The sequence below is a fragment of the Coloeus monedula genome (assembly GCF_965178545.1).
Source record: "Coloeus monedula genome assembly, chromosome: 21".
Taxonomy (NCBI): Eukaryota; Metazoa; Chordata; class Aves; order Passeriformes; family Corvidae; genus Coloeus; species Coloeus monedula.
In genome coordinates, this window is record NC_138801.1 from 4,670,701 (window position 1) to 4,688,593 (window position 17,893).

Below are 17,893 nucleotides of genomic sequence, written 5' to 3' on the forward strand. Positions count from 1 at the left end.
GCACCACTTCGGGCTCCTCCTCAGGGCACCCTCAAACCCCTGCCAGGCTCTGCACCCCTCATCAGGGGGCAGCAAGACCACCGCCCCACCCCGCCTTGTTCCCTTTTCAAGCTCTCGGGGGGACAGCAGGACTGCTGACCGCACAGCTCGCCCTCAGAGGGTCACTAGGACCCACCGCGCACCCTAGATCCAGCCCTGGATCCTCCCTTCAGTGTTTTTGGGGGGCAAAGGAACACCGACCCGAATCCCCCCCCCAGACCTCGCCCACCCCCCTCAGCTGTACGGAGGTGATGGGGGCAAGTGACCGGCGGCACCGCGGAGCCGGGACCGGGACCAGCACTAGGATCGAAATTAGGATCGGGACGGCGAGCGGGACCGGGGCCACGACCCTAGGAATTGGGATGGAGACCAAGACGGGGAGCGTGAGCAGGATCAGCACTAAGACCGGGATCAGGACCGGGACCCCCCCGCCCCTCACGGGCCCCGCGCGCCGGGGCGGAGGCGTGGCCCTTCCGCGCGCCGCGCTACACCCGCCCCCTACCTGGCGACGCCGGATGTGACGTCAGGCGCACGCCACGATGCGGGGCGGAACCAGGGGAACCCGGATGTGTTACCATGGCGACGCCCGCGTGTAGCGACCGGGCCCGGCCCCCCCGCAATGGCGGCTCTGAGGGCGCACGGTCATAACCACGGACCGCGGCCGAGGGTGCCACAGCACCCCAAACACTGTGTCCATCCCCCTCCCCACTCTGGGGCATCAGTGGTGTGGCACCACCATTCACACAAACTTAATAGGAAAAAAAAAAAACCGCCCAGGTTTCTAACTAAAATAACCAGACAAGGCACTAGGGAATTTGAGAAAAGCATAATCTGCTTTTTTTTTTTTAATTTTTTTTTATTTAAATAAGGAGAATTCTTTCATATGGAAAGAGCTAATACAATCACATATTTGAAAGGAGAAACAATAGGTACTGAAACGAGAAGGGCAATAAAGAGTGTGCCGCAACTGGCCTGGTGATTCCGTGATTCAAATTCCGGTCCGAGTAAAAGTTTCCAAAAAATATAAACAGGTTGCACGTTACACAATTATCCATCGTCTGCCCTTTCAAATATCTGGTCTACATGAAAAGACAAAGAGAGGAAAGGCCAAAAAAAATTTACTATACAGGTCATGAAGTTAAAAGCTTTAAGGAGGACAATATCCCCTTGAGAAACAACAAATGCAATTTATACAGAACCAGAGGGAGGATTCCAGCTAAGGACAATGCCTCGAGACATGCTAAAGAGTGAGCGCCTCACTGCTGCAGCTGTGATTCCTGGGGGAACAGCCAAGGACACCTGGAGCAGCCAGAACAAGCCAAGCGAGTGTCTATGGCCACTGGGAAAACCTGGTGGTCTTTGGATTAAAATAAACAACAAAAATAGCTGGACTCTACCGTCTCTTTTTTGCTTCAGTAAAATGCACCTTTTCTATCCATGGGCCACAACTAAGCACGCTGGTGGCTGTTGTGAATTAAATTTTATTCACAAATGCAACTTTCTTATGAAGAAACTGGGCTGCTGAATAAAAAATAACCAGTGCTACAAGGAATTAACCTGTGCTTAACCAGCCTGGAGTAAAAGGGAGGGTTAAGAAAATGCAACAGAAGGAGGTCCTGGCATGCAAGGGTGCTGGCTGCAACGTGACTGGAGTAGCCTAGAGGTGAGACACAGCAAAAACACTCGGCTCAGTTTGAATACCTATCTATAAACACACAGGAACCACAGGGCAGCTTGTAGCTTTGCAGCATTCCTGCAAGGAAGGTGTTGATGGAGTGAGTGCCTCTGTGTGAACACCACACACAACGGACAGCAAACACATCCAGAGGTGCTGACACTGCACAGCTGGCACAGCCAGGAGCAAGCTATGGAACATCAACAGCAATACCTGTGTCACTGGTGACTGTGCTGCTTCTGCTTGTCATTTAAAATATACTGGAGTGCTTTTTTACCCCCCCCCCCCCCCCCGACTTCAACGTTGATTTATTTTTAAATGAAGAGCTAACAGCAGAAGTGGTGAGGAAAGCAGCACTGACTGGGGAGCTGCTGGCCGTGACTCACTGTGTGACAGGGAACTGATCTCACAGGGGCTTCAGACCCTCTGCTGAACATGAGCAGCGAAGTCAGCCTCTGAACATTCCTGCTTCACCCACTGTTGCTGGAAAGATGGATTCCACCTTTCCCTCCCACTGCACCCTGCATCTTTCCCAGCAGAAGGAAGCTGCAATTTGGTAGCTGACTTCCAGTTAAAGCAAAAGCAACTCACAAAGGAATGAATCAGCAATAAATCAACCCTTCAGGAGTGCAGACAGCAAGCAGAAGGACTCTCTGTAACTGTTGATACTGTGCCATCTCCATCCTCCTCTCCATGCTGGATTTTTTATCAGCATTCCAGCTCCCTTGGCATTTCTGCTCCTTTGAGGATCAGAGGCTTTTCCTTTTGACTCCAGAGCACCACAAACTGCACTAACCTTGAACTAGCTTTAAACAAACAAACAAACAAGCAAAAATATATGCCAGAGAAGGATATTGCACCGTAGAAATTTGGGCTCTAAAACTGCTTTCCATCACACAAAACTCCACTAAGTGAGAGAGTCTTGCCAACTGCAGCTGACAGTCACACAAAGGTGAGGAATGGAATGAAGCTCACATGCATTTCTTGGCCTTTCCTGCACAGAATAATTCAGACATAATATATAAATAGAGCAGTGAAACAATTACTTTTTCACCTAGACCTACAACATCAAATACGTATAAATAAATTCTAGTGTTTTATTCTGTTGGGGGAAGGAATGGAGGGATTAAAAGAGAAAGAAGGGTGACCTTTTTCAACAGGAAGTTTTGTAGTTCTGATGGCATTTACACCAGAGGGACTGCAGTAACTTGGATCTTGCAATAACCCAGTTTCTCCAACACGTTTGACCATTTTGAAGTCATACAGGTGGGAGGAAGGAGGTTACTGTCTTTGTAAAGCTGAAGTAGTGTGTCTAGAGTAGGGAAGAGATGAGAAGAGGGGGGCTCAGGTAAGTCTCTTTAGCCATTAGTTAAGATTGTGGGCTCATATTAGCTAGGACCAGCTGGGCAGAAGGATAATAAAAAAATCCCGAACAGACAATTCTGCTGTTTAATGGTATTTCAAGGGAGAAAATACAAATGAAGGTGGGATGACTTACTGGTGGTGCAATCTTTGGAAAACACTGGGAGCAGGACTAGCAGATGAGGATGCAGGTCTGGGAGATGTCTGAAGGTTGGGGGAAATATTTGTCACTAAATCTCAAACCCTGTACTTTAAGGAGGATGCTAGAGAGACGCTGGCACACTCTGCTCTGAAATTAAAATCCATAAAACCTAAGAAAAAAAGAGCTCTTATTGTTTCTTGAAGTACCATGCTATCCCTTTCCCTTCGGGTTCTCTGCCATGATCCATGGGGACACCTGTGCAGAGGGGACATTACTATGCCTAAGTTAGTTTAGGTTTCTAAGCTCTTTAAAGCTACTGTATAAAAATCATATTTATGCCTAGCTTAAAACTTCAAATGCATCCTTACAAAGTTACAAAGGATCTTTTTCCAGAAAGGGAAGAGGGAAAAAAAAAAAAAAAAAGCAAACAAAGAAACAAGAACACCTTTCAGATCCCTTCCCCAATACATTCTTTGTTCAAAATATCTTCTTTGGAACCACCACCAAATGACTTTCTGCCACCCAGCAGAGGCTGACACACAGCCCATGAGCAAGCTATCATCTCCAAAAATGGTTCTGTCCCTCACTTCAGAGTGACCAGCCTACTTTACATTTTGAAAGAGCTAAACAACACAAACCAAGTTAGCTGAAAGTAGTTTTTACTTTAGACTACCATCAGGTGAAGGACTCCAAGCCCTTTCAGGAACTTTTAAGTCCGTCCTAAAAAAATCTACGTATACACGCGCGCACACACACACACACACGCACATAAACCAAAACCAAACAGCCAAAGAAATAAAACCCAACCTCTCCCACTGGGATCTTCCTTGTGTAGATCATCAAATACTGGAGAGGAGTGGTGAGGTGACGATGCTGTACACACACTGTATGCAACTGCATCAGAGTAAAGAACCCTTTGCTGTTCACCTGGGGAAGGAGAGAAGGATGATTCCAAACTGCCTCTGTAACCATGCACTTCCAACCCAAAACAGGAGGTTCCAAGTGTGCCTTGCAGAGGGGCTCCCTTACCAACACGTTTCAATGCAAATTTTACAAAAGGCTGTGGATTAGAGGAACAGAAAGCAAGACTCAGGGAAAAGAGCAAAGCTTAGGAGAGCAGCCCCGAGGGACGGACACAATATAGGACAAGTCTCAGGAGAAATGAAGAATTCAAGCAGCCAAGGCAGGGAGCATGAGGGAGCATCACAACTACAAAAAGTAGTCCATACAGACCCGTTGGCTCTAGCCAACTCTTCTGACCCATGTGCTGTGAGGAGAATTTTTTTCTTCCTAACATGTTACAAAACACGTTTTGTAAATCTATGATTTACATCTTCTTGTGTGTTTTGCAGTCACTAAAAAAATCCGAAACCCGCAAAAAGGAAAAATCAAACCCCTAGATCTGTATGAGCTTGCAACAGAAATTTGGTGGTTTGGTTTTTTTTCCTTAAAATGAAAATGCCGAATTTTATTGTGCACAAAGCACCCCAAAGCTGTGTTGAAGTGGTGCAAGTTTCAGGATTTATGCACTGATGTACTATGTCTTTAGTACACATTTACTCCTAATGCAAGTACTGCTTCTAGCTTCAAACAAAAATACTGAAAAATTAACAAATGCTGTAACTGTCCTGTTTTTTTTTAATCAAATAGTCTGAAAGACTAAATCATCTGGGGAAATACACCCAAACAAACTCAAACTCTCAACATAGCACAGAACCATATACAAAACTAAGCAGAGTTTTGTCAGAACACATTTTAGCTGAAGGGAATTCTTTTCTGAAAGGAATGAGGAAAGCAGAAAGGGGGGGAATGAGAGAACATATAAAAGTTCTGCTATAAACAAAGATACAGCTTTTTTGTAAAAACCTCAGCTGCCTTTAAAATGAAAAACCTCAAACTAACCCCTCTCCCCCAGTTGCCACTCTGCTGAGACAGAAGTAAGGAAGGAGAAGGACGGGCTTTGCCAAGTGAGCGATCACAGCTACCTGTGGATGGGGCATGGGGGGGGGAAATAAAAAAAAAATGGCTAAAGCCACTTAAAAGTCACATGATTGGTTTGTTTTAAAGCAAGCAGGTCAATGTCATATCCACTGTTTCAAACTGCTTTGTTGGGAGAGGGGCTTGAATGATGTCGCTGTAGTCAGTCAGTGTGGGGTGGGGATAGATCTGGTGAGATTTTCAGGACATACAGTGGGGTCCAGTCTAAGCTGTGGTGCCTCTCAGGCAGCAGGACCAGCTGGGCATCAGAGGTGCTCCTAGGCCTTGCTCTCCTCCACTTTGACTGCCTGAGGTTTGATCGCTCCTGTGCGCACTGGCTTCATCTGGTTTGTGGAGGCTGTTTCTTGCAGCTTCACTGCTCCCAGACTGGCTTTGTTATCATCCACCCGCTGCTTTGCCTTTTGACACAAAAACCAAAGCATTAGCTAGGACAGACACCTCCAGGCAGACAGAATAAGCAAACTTCATGAAAGACATCAAATTTGCTCCTGTAACACCTCACATTTAAGAATCTCAGTGTCTCACATACTTGGCAATGCAAGTAACTCATAAATATTCTACAGTAGAACAGGTAATCCTCTAATCTCTCCTGACTTTCAAACTACACAGCATTACTCTTGGACTCAGTAGAACACCCACCTAGCCAGGGGAAAATACCAGCTCCCACATGGACCTTCAGCTAACACAGGCCTTTCTACCTTGCTGCCTCTCCTCTGCAGCCCAAGGCACAAACACAACAGTGTAGAAGAGCAGGTATTTTTTTGGGCTGTACAAAAAACTCAGGTACACTACCTGTTGTACATAGTGTCCTTGCACAGAGCCCATGCTCACTGCTGGTCCCGACGGCTTCCCGCTGGGGCTGGCAGAGCTAGGCCTGGAAATCGAAGAGTCGACAACATTCATGGAGTAAATTCTACAATGGAATGAGAGCCTTATTCATGTGTGAAAGTAAAAGAGACAGCAAAGCAGCAATACACAGGGCACGAGTTTGTGCTGTGCAGATCAGTGAGCTCCACAGTCCAAACCACAACACACAGGTGGGTTAGGAGAGAAAAAAAAAAACCAAAAAAAACCTGAGTGTCCCAAAAGCCTCAATGACCTGATGTGTATAGACATACACACTCCCATCTTCAGGACCATTAACATTTATTCAATGATCCTCTCACCTCCACAAGGAACAAAAGCACACACCAATTCCAACCTTTGAGACTTAGTGAACAGGTAACTTTATGCACTTCCCACAAAGCACCACGTCAGATACACACACTGGCCCACGCCCAAAATGAAAGCCATGACCATGCACTCAGATACGAGTATTTGGATTGAAGTAAGCACATTCTAGACACGAAGACCCAGGTGGATCTTGTACAGGGATGATGGGTGCACCACATGTTTCTCCCCCATCCTGACTAAGGAGCCCAAGTTCTGTGAACATCTCACCTGTACGTGTGTGAGGATGGTACAGACCCTCCGGAGGACATGCTCTGTTTACCATCGGAGAAATGAAACCCTTTCATTTCCATCTGGGAGGACTACAGAGGAAAATGAGTGAGAGAGAGTATCATCTTTGCATTTACAAATCACTCATTACTTCATATAAACACTCAAGCCAAATCTTTGCCCTTCTCCCCATTGTGCCCATTAGAAGAAGTAGTATTTTTCAGGTGAAGAAAGTGAGGCTTGTAAGTGAAATAATCTGTTTGTATTAAAGCACCAAGCCATCAGCACAAGCAAATACAGAACCTGGAAGTTAACTGCTGTGCTCTCTCTCCCCTGTAATAAGTCAAACTCATTATATGAATCCATCAAACCAGACATGACATTAATATACCTACTCAAATGGACAAGCTTCACAACAGAGTGAAATATCTGGGCAGTATTCCAACTGTGTCTGGAGCTCACCACCCCTCAAGCACTCTGGGGAAACCTGTGTAAACATGTAATAAAACTGGAGACTCCAAACTGGATCAAGGCAGGATGTGGCTCCCTGGAAACAGAATGATGACCAGCAGCAAAACCTGAAAACTGCTGGCTTGCACTTTGGAGATGAGGGGAAAAGGGTTCCTTCATTTTAACAGCAATCCTTGGCTTGGATATTTAAGGATCCCAAACAAGCCATTCTCCCCTTTAACAAGCAAGAAGTAGAACTTCAACGCAGGAGGGGTTACTGAATGCCATGAGCAGCACCAGGACTTAATCCTTACCTCCCTGCTGGCAGCAAGAACAGAAGGTTGGGATCCAGGAGGGAGGATTCTTCGGGGAGCTCCTACAGGCAGGTTTTGCCCCTGAGGAAGCTGGATGGACTGTGGCAGAAGCAGGGGCTGCTGGCCAGAGCCGTAGCGGGGCAGAGGCAGCTGGGAGCCAGGCACAGGCATTGTCAGCTGTGTGACAAGGACATGTAGTTACCTCAATGGCAGTAACAGTCTCGTGTTTGACATGCTGCCTCCCAATACCCTGACAGCACAGCCTTGCCAACAGGAAGCTCCCAAGCAGCGCAGTCTGGCACAGAATAAATTCAAATCACTGTAACGGAGGGACTTTCACACCGAAATGGATGTTCTGGCAGTGCTGCCAACACCCTTATCAGCTGGGTTTATAACATGCCATCAAGTTAACATAACTGCCCTTGGATGGGGGCTTTCCTCCATTCCTAGAGCCCAGTTTCCCAGTCTTCCTCATGGTCACTTCACAGGTCTGTTTTCCCTTGATACAATGCCAGTGTCAGACAGCGCAGTGTCACGTGCTTTTTGTGTTTGCTGCCCAAGCCAGAAAATCTCCTACACTTTTACACCACAACATTTTGAGGATCAGACCTCTAGAGAAAGCGATGGGGACCTCAGCTCCATGTTTTGTGGTGAGCTTCAAACCAATGATGGATGTAATTAAGAGCAATTACAAAAGACAACGTAGCTCAGGGCTGAGGCGCCTCCTGTTCCCTCAGATTTTCGCACAATTGCTGGATTTGGGAGGTTCTATCAACACTTTGGAATAAATATATAAACCAATCTAAGGCTGGCAAAAGAAACCAAGTTACTTGCTTATGATGGATAAAGCATTTCTTCAAATATTTACTTTGCCAGTATTCTCCTCCTCACCTAAGTTACTTTCAGGATTAACTCTTTACGTCAGTCACAACATAAAAATCCCTCTGAAACAAAAAATAAACCTTAACAAGTTGCACAAGATAAACGTAAGATGAGTTTAATAAAATTATCAAATTTCTCCAGAGAATCAGAGCACATGCCCACAAACACAGCTATGCTCACAGTAGAATTCAATGTTTTTATGTGAACCATGCTTTATTAAAACATTTTCACACATTGAAATTCCTGTTAGAATTCTGCCAAACAGATCAGCAGAAGTTGTAAATAAGACTTGGACGACAAATGAACTGAGAAGACGGATGAGCCTTTAATACGAGTTCCTAGTTGCCCTGGAAGCTGAGGTGATGGGAGAGATGATTGGGATTTGGCTCTCAGAAGAGGTACTTTTAGGACAACCATTGCATCATGGCCTCCTATGCATGCAGCACTGGAAGGTCTGACTTCCAAGTTACAAAATGACATCTCAGCAGGGACAGACAAGGCATTAGCAACCATCTCATTAAATAAGGTGCTGCATATGTGAAACCATGGTTCACAAAACAGTGTCTCAGGGAAATCTTCTGCCTCTTTACAAAGCGTTTAGTTCAGACAGACATGTTACAACCCATTCTCAGAAACAAGTGGCTGTGAATTAGCCTGGACCAAAGGAGTGGCTCGCCAGTCCTGCTCCTAACCTGTGTGAGCTGAGAGTCCATCATCTGGGAGGCTCCCATACCAGCCTGGTTTATCTGGCCCTCATAAACCAGTGCCTGGCTTCCATTCATGGGCTGATAGGGGGACCCAGACTGGGTTTTCACCACCTCCAAGGGCTGCATGCCTGGAAAGGCGGAATACGGAGGCTTCAGAGCAGTGCCTCCTGTCAGGACCATGGTGCTGGGCTGGGACAGACTGGGGTGCATATACACCTGAGACCTGCAGGAGAAAAACATGCTTCAGTCATTATGCACAAAACCTTTGGAGACTGTACAAACACACCCTGCCAAACCGTATCTGGCCTGCCATCAGTTCTCAGACAACTAAACTGACAGCTTAGAAATAAGCTGTGATGCCACTTTCCATTTTAGTTACTAGGGTTTTTTACTTCCACTCTTAAACTTTTACAACCACGTCCTTGTGTTGCAGGAATATCCAACAGAACAACATTGAGTAGTATCTAATATTTATGTTTCAGTATCCCACGGAACCACCTGTGGATTACCAGTTAAGGGAGGATTCAGGGTACCAAAAGCCTGCAGCAGTTTTGCAAACCAGGAAAAAATGAGAAGTTAAAGATTCCAACAGCTATAGCAAATAAGGGATTTTTTTTTTTAAACCTCAGTGTTTAGGCTTCTGAGGCACTAAGTACTAATTCAGATTTTTCACTCTCATGCTCCCTACACTGGCACTGTTATTAGGGGAAGGGAACAGCAGTCCAACAAAGGGGAAAGGGAAGATGAGTGTGGAGTATCTGATCAATGTACACAGAAATCAGGAATATAAGAGAGCAAGCCACAAGGAAAGGAAAACTGGAAGCAGTTACCTGAAGGGCTGTATGGAGCTGTACATCTCCTGGGATTGGGAAACAGGCAGACCACCCCTCAGTCCAAGCTGAGCTTGGGCCTGTAAGGATGTGTGGAGGGAAATGGGAATCTGTTGAGCAGCAGCAGCCTGCAGAAGAAATGAATATGACTGAGAGGTACAAGAGGAGCCAGAAACTCTCCAAGGTGGTTAAAAACCCATCAGTTTCCTGCATGAGTCAATCTGCGGTGACAATTATCTACACCGTGCCTTTACCCAGCCCTGCATCATTCCCCAGAACAGCAGCACTGCCAGGGAAGAAGACACTGCACAGGCACCCAGAGGTTGATGCCAGCAAGAGGCATTTGATGGACACAAAGGAACCAACATGCTCCTCACATAAAGCAGGCACTGACAATCCCAGGTCTCACCTGCCTGTACTCTACCTTGGAAGAGCTCTCCCCAGCCCTACCAACATCCTATTTACTAGTGAAGTTACTAATCATTATTGACTGGCTGGGGAATTTACTGAAAGTCACTTCATCTCACATAAGGCTCAGCATCTGCTTCAGTTAAAACCAGTCCAAGGGCACTGGTACAGAAGGGGAAAAACTCCTCAATTCCCTCCTTTCAGTTTTACTAACCTCTGACACCCACTGGGAAGTAACATTCAAGGAACCTAAAGGGAGCCACATTTAAGTTCCTTTGGGCTATGAAAGGGAAAAGTTACTCCTCATTTCTTAAGTGCCACCCTGAAGAATCCTTGAAAAACCACTTGCAAGCTGTATTGCTCCCTTACCTGTTGGTAGCTTTGCTGCTGAGGTATCGTCTGAGGGACCAGGCGTGGCTGACTTGCAAACACGTGGCCATCCAGATACAGGGGTGGAATATGGTTACCTGGACATCAGAAAAGGCAGGCTGTAAATTCAAGGTACAAGGGAGACACAGACACAGTACACTGCAGAGATCTGCAGGTCAATACTATTTCCTACCTCTCAGCAAGTCAACACAAACATGGTACCCATTCAGAAGAGTCTGCAAAGCTCCTACCTCCACATAACAACATCAGCAATAGCAGGATTGCTGAGAATTAATCATACCTTTCTCTAAGAGGCTAAATGTAAACCCAGGTTTCCCACCTCCACAAAAGAGTCAGACACTAGCAGTTCAGAAGCTAGTAACCTGTACTCCAAACTAAATGCCAGAAATCTGCTCTGCAACCATCTCATCTTTGCAGCTAAGAGGGACAGAAAGAGCGAACACGGCATTTAAGACCTTGACACAGGAGATCTAAAAGCCATATTCACCCCAAGGGTGGCACCCGCTAGCCACTCCTGTGCTTCTGTGCAGATCTCAACCACAGGATTAAGCAGCAAGATTAGAGTGGGTGAGGAAGGAAATCACCTGACTTGAAACAATCTGTTTACCAAGTGGAAGCTAGTAACAGAGTCACTACACATTTCACTCTGTTCTTGAATTGAGACATGAGAAAGACAGTGCATACATGAGAAGCCCTTTGGGACCCAGGAGTCAGAGAATCCCGGAACATTTCCTCTTTCCAGAGGAAAAAGCAATTATTACATTAATTACACATACTACCATGACTGAGTTAAGCTTTCTTCCCCCCTCCCAGAGTTCTGTGAGCTGTAAGCCAGCTGTTGTTATTACATACAAAGAGCTGAAGGTGCTCAGAACCTGTGACTTCAATGGCAAAACAAGCAGAGGAATGGCTGATACTGATACTGGGACTGTTGAAGCCTCTCAGCCATAGGTCTCTCTCCTTCTATTCTACTGGGCACACAGTAAAGGGTAAGCAAGATCTATTGAGACATCAGAGAGACTTGCCACTACACAGGTAGAGTTGTCTTTGTATTAAGCTTAGACCAGTCACATTCTTCTAAGTGGAGAGACAGTCACTCTCTCTGTCTTGCCTGAATTGTTAAGAATCTGTCAAACACCAGCCAGCCAGTTACTCTACATGGAAGCTCTTCTCACCATGCTCTCATCTACTAGAACCAGAGGATGACTCCCAGATAGCAACCAGACAATGCCAATGCTGCTGCAGTTTGCAGGTACCTGGAATAGATGCAGAAGGTGCTACAGATGCCACAGGCATAGGAGGCATAGAAACTCCACCAAAAGAGCTGTAGCTGACACCGTTGGAAGCTCCAACACTGGAAGGAGGCTGGATGCCTGAGCCTGCACCTCCTGGGGAGCTCTGTTCTGGTAAACTCGGAGAGTTTTCCCAAGCTTTACGAGCAGACTCCATCTATGGAAACAAAGGACAATAACTACAGACAGTTCAAATGGGGAGGACAGTACCAAAGCCCAGAGCTGCTCATCTGTGTCCTATGAGCTCAAATTCACTGCAGTCTAGAGACATAGTAGAAAGCTGACAGGTCTGAGGTCACGGGGTTCCACAACAATTTCTAATGGGCAAGAATCCTTCACAAATACTCAAACCCCTTGGTATTTGCTCAGCTTCTTGGGTTTGGGGTGGAGGTGGTTTTTGTTTTGGTTTATTTGGTTTTGTTGTTGTTCTTGTTTGTACACTTGGGTGGGTTTTGTTTGGTTTTTCCCTCTCCTTACACCACCAGGCTTCCCAGGATCCCTGAGCAGCCACCTTACCCAGTACTGAAATAGGAAAGCTCTGTTGCACTGGTTCTACAATCGGCAAGGACTTCCTGCATCCAGGCCTTGAAACACACACCCCTGCACTCATGCTGAATAGCACATAGGCACAACTTTTACAGAAGCTAATTCAAGTTCAGCAATACCTAACAAAACACTCTGGGAAAGCTCTCCACACCCTACCACTCTGCTCACAGAGACATGGTATGCACACACCTTCAGCTTCCTTACCTTAAGAGTAAGGTCTGCAGTGGGGAAGGACATGGGGTTCAGGCCGATGCAGCGCTGGAGGTGATGATCCCTTCGCAGGATGGGAATGGACTGTGTTAACCCTGCCTGAGGGGAGAGTAGTAAAAGGTGAACTTGTGAACTCTTAGGAGAATGTTATGAGCCACTGAGGCTGACAGAGGCTCAGCTGTGCAGCTCCAGTAACTGCACCTCAAAGACTTCAGTCCCCTGTAGTACTGCAGGAGCCAAGTACCACATTCAACCAGGATCCATTCTGCTCTTGCAATAAAGGAAGCTTTGGTTACGTGCAAAGACACCCTTCTATGCTGAACTATACCAGCTTCCACTTAAAAAAATCAGTTTGATCAGTAACTTCCATTTGCAGAAGAGTTGTCTCTCCTGCCCCGTTATTTAGAAACTACCGAGGTTTCAAACAAAACCTGTTTCTGAAAAAGCATTTCTGAAAAGAAACACCCTTTAAGACAAATCTCCAAAATCAAAACCAAACAACCTAGAAACTTGAAGACATTTCAAAAGCACCTTTGTGTGTGTCTCACACTGCTGTCCACAGTTGAGCTACCAGCTGGGCTTTCAGTGTGCTCACTCTTTCACACAGAATATGAAATACCCAGATGGTTGGAATAAGCTGGGAAACCTCCAAAAAGGCCTGACCAGCACGTTACAGTTCTCTGCCTTGCTGTGGCAGATGAGACCTTCTGAGGAAGCTGGGCAGTCAGGGTCTAAACATGCCACTATCTGCATCATGGCCGTGTCCAAGACTTGTGTGTCTCAGGGGAAGGGACTGGTAATCTCAGAGATGGCTTTACACAGGTCACAATGACAATGAAGTTGCTCCCTGCATCACTTCTGAGTTTGTGACACTGATTTTACCAAGATACCTCGAGATTTCCATTTTGGATTTTAGTGACATGTGCTACCTAAGCATGAAATGTGAAGTCAGATGCAAATATGCTTGCTCTCCTTGGAAGCATCTGAGGTTTACCTGAGGAGTACCTCCAATGAATCAATGCCAGAAGAAAAAATATACTTACATTACTGGCCAAGGCATCCTGCAATTTGGTGACAGGGTTAGCTGCAGTGCCAGAGGCAGAACCAGGTGGCAAGCTGAAGTCAGAGTCCTGAAAAGGCAAAACACATAAAATTCAAATCCAGGTCCATGGACCACCCATCTGCTCTTCATGGTTAATGACTCTAGCTTGAATCATGACATTACAAACTAAAGATTGGCCTCCATAAGCCTTGCTGGGAACAGAAAACATTTCTCAGCGCTCAGCAGCAGGCAACCCCCAGAGGCACACAAAAGCTTGGCCATAATTTTGTCCCTCATCTCTGTTACCACCCCAGCTGGTCCTCGGGACAGTATTTCCAGGTGGATGCTTCATGTCTGCCAGGACATCTTGAGTACCTGGTTTGTGTCAGTAATGAAATCTAAGGCAAATCTACAGCTGGAAGCTTCCTCTAAATAATCCTTCTGCCTCAAACCACTTTCATGTCTCAACAAGATCAAATCACCAAGAAGATAAAATTAAATTCCATCCTCACTTTAGGATTTACTCCAAATTCAATGGGTGGCACAGGAAGTACAGAATCCACGTGAATTTCCACCCCATTAACAGGGGGAATATTCCCTTCCAGCCGTTCCGTTCCCTCCGAACCCTTTCTGTTTTTCAGGGAGCGTTCGTTGCCGATTGGTCCAGGCTTGTGTTCCTTGTTCTGTCCTGAGCCTTGATCTGAATCCTTAACAGGAAAGCAGAGAGGCTGAGACACAAAGACCAAATAACCCAACCTCAAGCCTTAAAAATGCTATCAAGAACAACACAACCATTTCACAAGGTCTCTCACTCTGCGCTCTGGCTTGGCTGCGAGTCCAGATTACCTTTTTATCAGTTTGCTTCTGCACTTGCTCCTTCTGGCAGTCAGGCTTTGGGTCCACCAGGCCAGCCCCATTCATCTCCTCTGGTTTGAGGGTGCCATATGGAGAACTGCGCTGGGAGGAGGTCGCGGAGGATTCCCGAGACTCCGCGCTCAAGTCAATGCCACTATCCCCCTGGCTGCCTTTAAATCCCTGCTATGCAAAGCACGAAATGTGTTAAAGCCCCGGACTCCGACCCAGCGCCACCGAGGAAGAACATCCCCGAAAACAGCAAGACCATGTCCCCTTTTCAAATCACCGTCCTGGTTAACTGCAAAGGAGTTGGGCCTGACCTGCAGCACCCCTTGGCTGCTCCTTCAGTTCTATACAGCCCTGAGACAGGTGAACTGATGCACCAACCAGACCATGGCTTCAGAGTAAGGAGAAAGTGTCCCACAGAGCAACTAGGCTGAGACTGCCAAACTCACTTCACGTGTGACTCAAGCCAAATTTGAACTCTTGGTCTCCAGAGGTGAAACGCTCTGGAACTACTCTGCCCTCCCTGCATTAAGGCTACAGCTACACACTGCTCACAGGCATGAGGCACAAACAAGACCTATGGGATTCCACCCTCCTCGACCACAGTCTGCATGCAGTGATGAGCACAACCCTGGAATAGCTCTACCACAGTTACTCCAGATTTATACCCTCACACAAGCAGTGCTTGGCTCTCTAGGTCAAGATTTGAACAGCATCAAGCTCAAATTATAACTGCAAAGAGACAGTTTAAAATGGCACAAGCAGAGCTGAGAGTCACTAAGCAGAGATGGAGCAATGAGAAGCATAAAAGCCACCTGCATTAATACTTTAAACACACAATACCTGAAGGGCACATGAGGTGCCACTTACCTCAGTGGTGCTAGACTCGGTACCATTAAAGGTATTTACAGGCTTGCTCCAGGAATCACTGCCAGGAGATTGAACAGAAAGTGCTGGAAAAGAATGGAGGGCAGGGTTCAGCTGCTTGAAACACAGCTGTGAGCACACTCTGTACACATGACACCATTAACCTTCCATTTCTAGACATGAGAAAGGGTATTTTCACCACCTCAGAGAGTTAAGTGTTGCCCAGACATCTGAGACATGACGCAGCAGAGAACACAGGGTATGAGGAGTGAGTAGAGAACAGGGAGCAGATTTCTTAGGGAACATGACAACAAGAGAAAGACAGGACAGAGAGAAACAAGAGAGGCACTAGCTGTACAGGGCTAGAGATCAGAAAATGTAGGAAAGCAAAAAAAAAGAAGCCTCAAGTAGATCCAGCCCAACCAGCTAGAAAATGCTGTATAGTAGGATCTTGACGTGAAACGAAGACTCAAGAAATAGATCAGGAGACTGACATGGCCAGCAACAGGAGCAAGATGGCTGAACAGTAGAGCTTAGAACAGATGCTACTCCACATGTCTGCCAGCTCCCCTGCCACTTCCAGCATCAGACAGGAGAGGGTTGTCTCCTCTGAACCATGGACCCCATCCTTGCTGCACACTCAAGGACTCCCCACCTCTGTGAAACCCTTTGGAACAAAGAGACCCAAACTTACCTGGGCTGTTGCTCTCCCAGATCTCTGTGCCCAGGCTGTTTCCAGACACTGTTACATCACTCTGCTCCAAGCACAGGCTGTTCTGTTTCTTAGCAAATCGAGGTGGAATGCGTGACTGAAGGACGCGGGCCTTGGCTGGTGCCTGTGACGGGAAAGGCGCAGGTGTCAGACTGGGAGGTTCTCCCAGTCTAACAAGGCTGGAAAGAGCCACCTTTTGCAGTGTGAGACTTTGTTCTGGCAATAACACAGTGAGAGTGCAAAGTCCCCCACTGCTCCTGCTGCGCAACATCCCACCAACTACAGCCAGCAGCTGGCTTAGAGAGCCAAGCTGCTTTGGATGAAGACCACTCTACAAACTTAACTCCCAATTAACAGTTCTGCAGCAAGCCAAGAATAGTCAGAAATCCAACTCTCCTTTTCAGACCAGCGGCCCTAAATATGTTTCTGGGGCCCAATACAGGATCTGTACTACTTTGGCACTGTCAGCTGTACGTTCTTTTGTTCACACAAACGCTTTCTGGGGCCCTGTTTCTGACTGCAATCCAAACCATGTAAAAGATCCAACTTTTCTGCCTCCCATTCCTCACCTGAGCAGCCTGTTCCTTCTTCCTTCGCTCCTCTTCCAGCAAACGACGCTGCTTTTTAGTAAGAACCTCAATGAAGCCTTCCCCTGCCATGGAACCAACTTCATTCTCTTCTGCTGTGTTCGACACACGATTATCAATGATGGTACCTGAACAAAGCACACAGGGGAAAATACAGTGTGCATGTATGTGCATATAAAGCTTTATAATAGCAGTAATTTAAACAGTGCACTCCAAAGAGGATCCATGCCACAATAAGTTCACCTAGCAACATCACAGCTACATTTTGAAAACAAAATCATGATAGTCTGTTGACATCTACCAGCCACTTTATCTTGCAGGACTTTGCTGTCTCCTCTGCTTCAAGATGAGCACACCTCAGCTGGAGAACTTGGGAACGGGAGCTGTGTGATAATTCAGGTAATTTTCTTTTCAGAGATACTCATTTCTTGTCTCCCTGCCATTAGCTCAGCCTCTAATTCCCCTCTATGGATGCTCTCTCAACTTCCTTCACACAGTATAAATTTCAAGCCCAAAATACATTAGCATCTCAGAGAGAACTACAGAAATATTCTCCCTCAACACAACCTTTCAATAGAAGAAACATTAGAGACACTGTCAGATCTGGCTGAAAAGTTTGCGTTTAAAAATTAACAACAATTTTACCTTCCATGTTTTTCTATTTAGATACACGAGAATTTTCTCGTTTCTGTAAACGAATGGAAAAAAGGCCCTAATCTGATATTAAAAATTGCACTGGATTGAATCAGTCTGGCTTGGAAGTCAGCCACAATGTGTTATCCCCTTAAAGAAACAAATTAATCAAGACACTCACTTCCATAACTCAGTTCAAACTGTGACAAGGCCTCTCCCTTCTCATTTGCTCTTTGCGCAGTGGATTTGTGCTCCTTCTCTGGCTTTTTACCCGGCCCCTCAGCACTCTCTGAGTTCACATGGGAGGCCCTATCCAAGCTGTAAATGGAATGGCTGCTCCCACCACTGGTGTTGCCAAGGCCTCCTCCTTCTTCTGGAGACCTACACAGAAAGAAGGAAAACAATTTAGTTTTGTCAGTAGAACACGAATAAAAGTGACAAGAAGAAAATGCATGGGGTGTATGTCCACTCCTTCAACATCTGCATATCAGGTAACAGATCAGAAA

At 46.2% G+C, this 17,893-nt stretch overlaps 1 protein-coding gene across 10 annotated transcripts in view; it reads right to left on the minus strand.

Annotated features, from left to right (window-relative positions):
- Positions 1–853: 853 nt before the first annotated feature.
- Positions 854–17,893, minus strand: part of PRRC2B (proline rich coiled-coil 2B) — a 46,935-nt gene continuing 29,895 nt past the window's right edge. For 5 of the 10 annotated variants that reach the window (XM_082295328.1, XM_082295325.1, XM_082295326.1 and 2 more), the window contains exons 17-32: positions 17,569–17,768; positions 16,737–16,882; positions 16,150–16,291; positions 15,459–15,541; positions 14,574–14,765; positions 14,240–14,434; positions 13,729–13,815; positions 12,680–12,784; positions 11,894–12,086; positions 10,617–10,714; positions 9,840–9,967; positions 8,995–9,232; positions 7,421–7,597; positions 6,657–6,748; positions 6,009–6,129; positions 854–5,614 (exon numbers count right to left, since the gene is read on the minus strand). In XM_082295328.1, the coding sequence (XP_082151454.1) occupies positions 5,474–5,614; positions 6,009–6,129; positions 6,657–6,748; positions 7,421–7,597; positions 8,995–9,232; positions 9,840–9,967; positions 10,617–10,714; positions 11,894–12,086; positions 12,680–12,784; positions 13,729–13,815; positions 14,240–14,434; positions 14,574–14,765; positions 15,459–15,541; positions 16,150–16,291; positions 16,737–16,882; positions 17,569–17,768 (2,338 nt within the window). In that variant the 3' untranslated portion in view covers positions 854–5,473. Of the gene's footprint in view, positions 5,615–6,008; positions 6,130–6,656; positions 6,749–7,051; positions 7,144–7,420; positions 7,598–8,994; positions 9,233–9,839; positions 9,968–10,616; positions 10,715–11,893; positions 12,087–12,679; positions 12,785–13,728; positions 13,816–14,239; positions 14,435–14,573; positions 14,766–15,458; positions 15,542–16,149; positions 16,292–16,736; positions 16,883–17,568; positions 17,769–17,893 lie in introns of those variants that run through there. The other 5 variants (XM_082295324.1, XM_082295329.1, XM_082295330.1 and 2 more) reach the window with 5 other exon arrangements.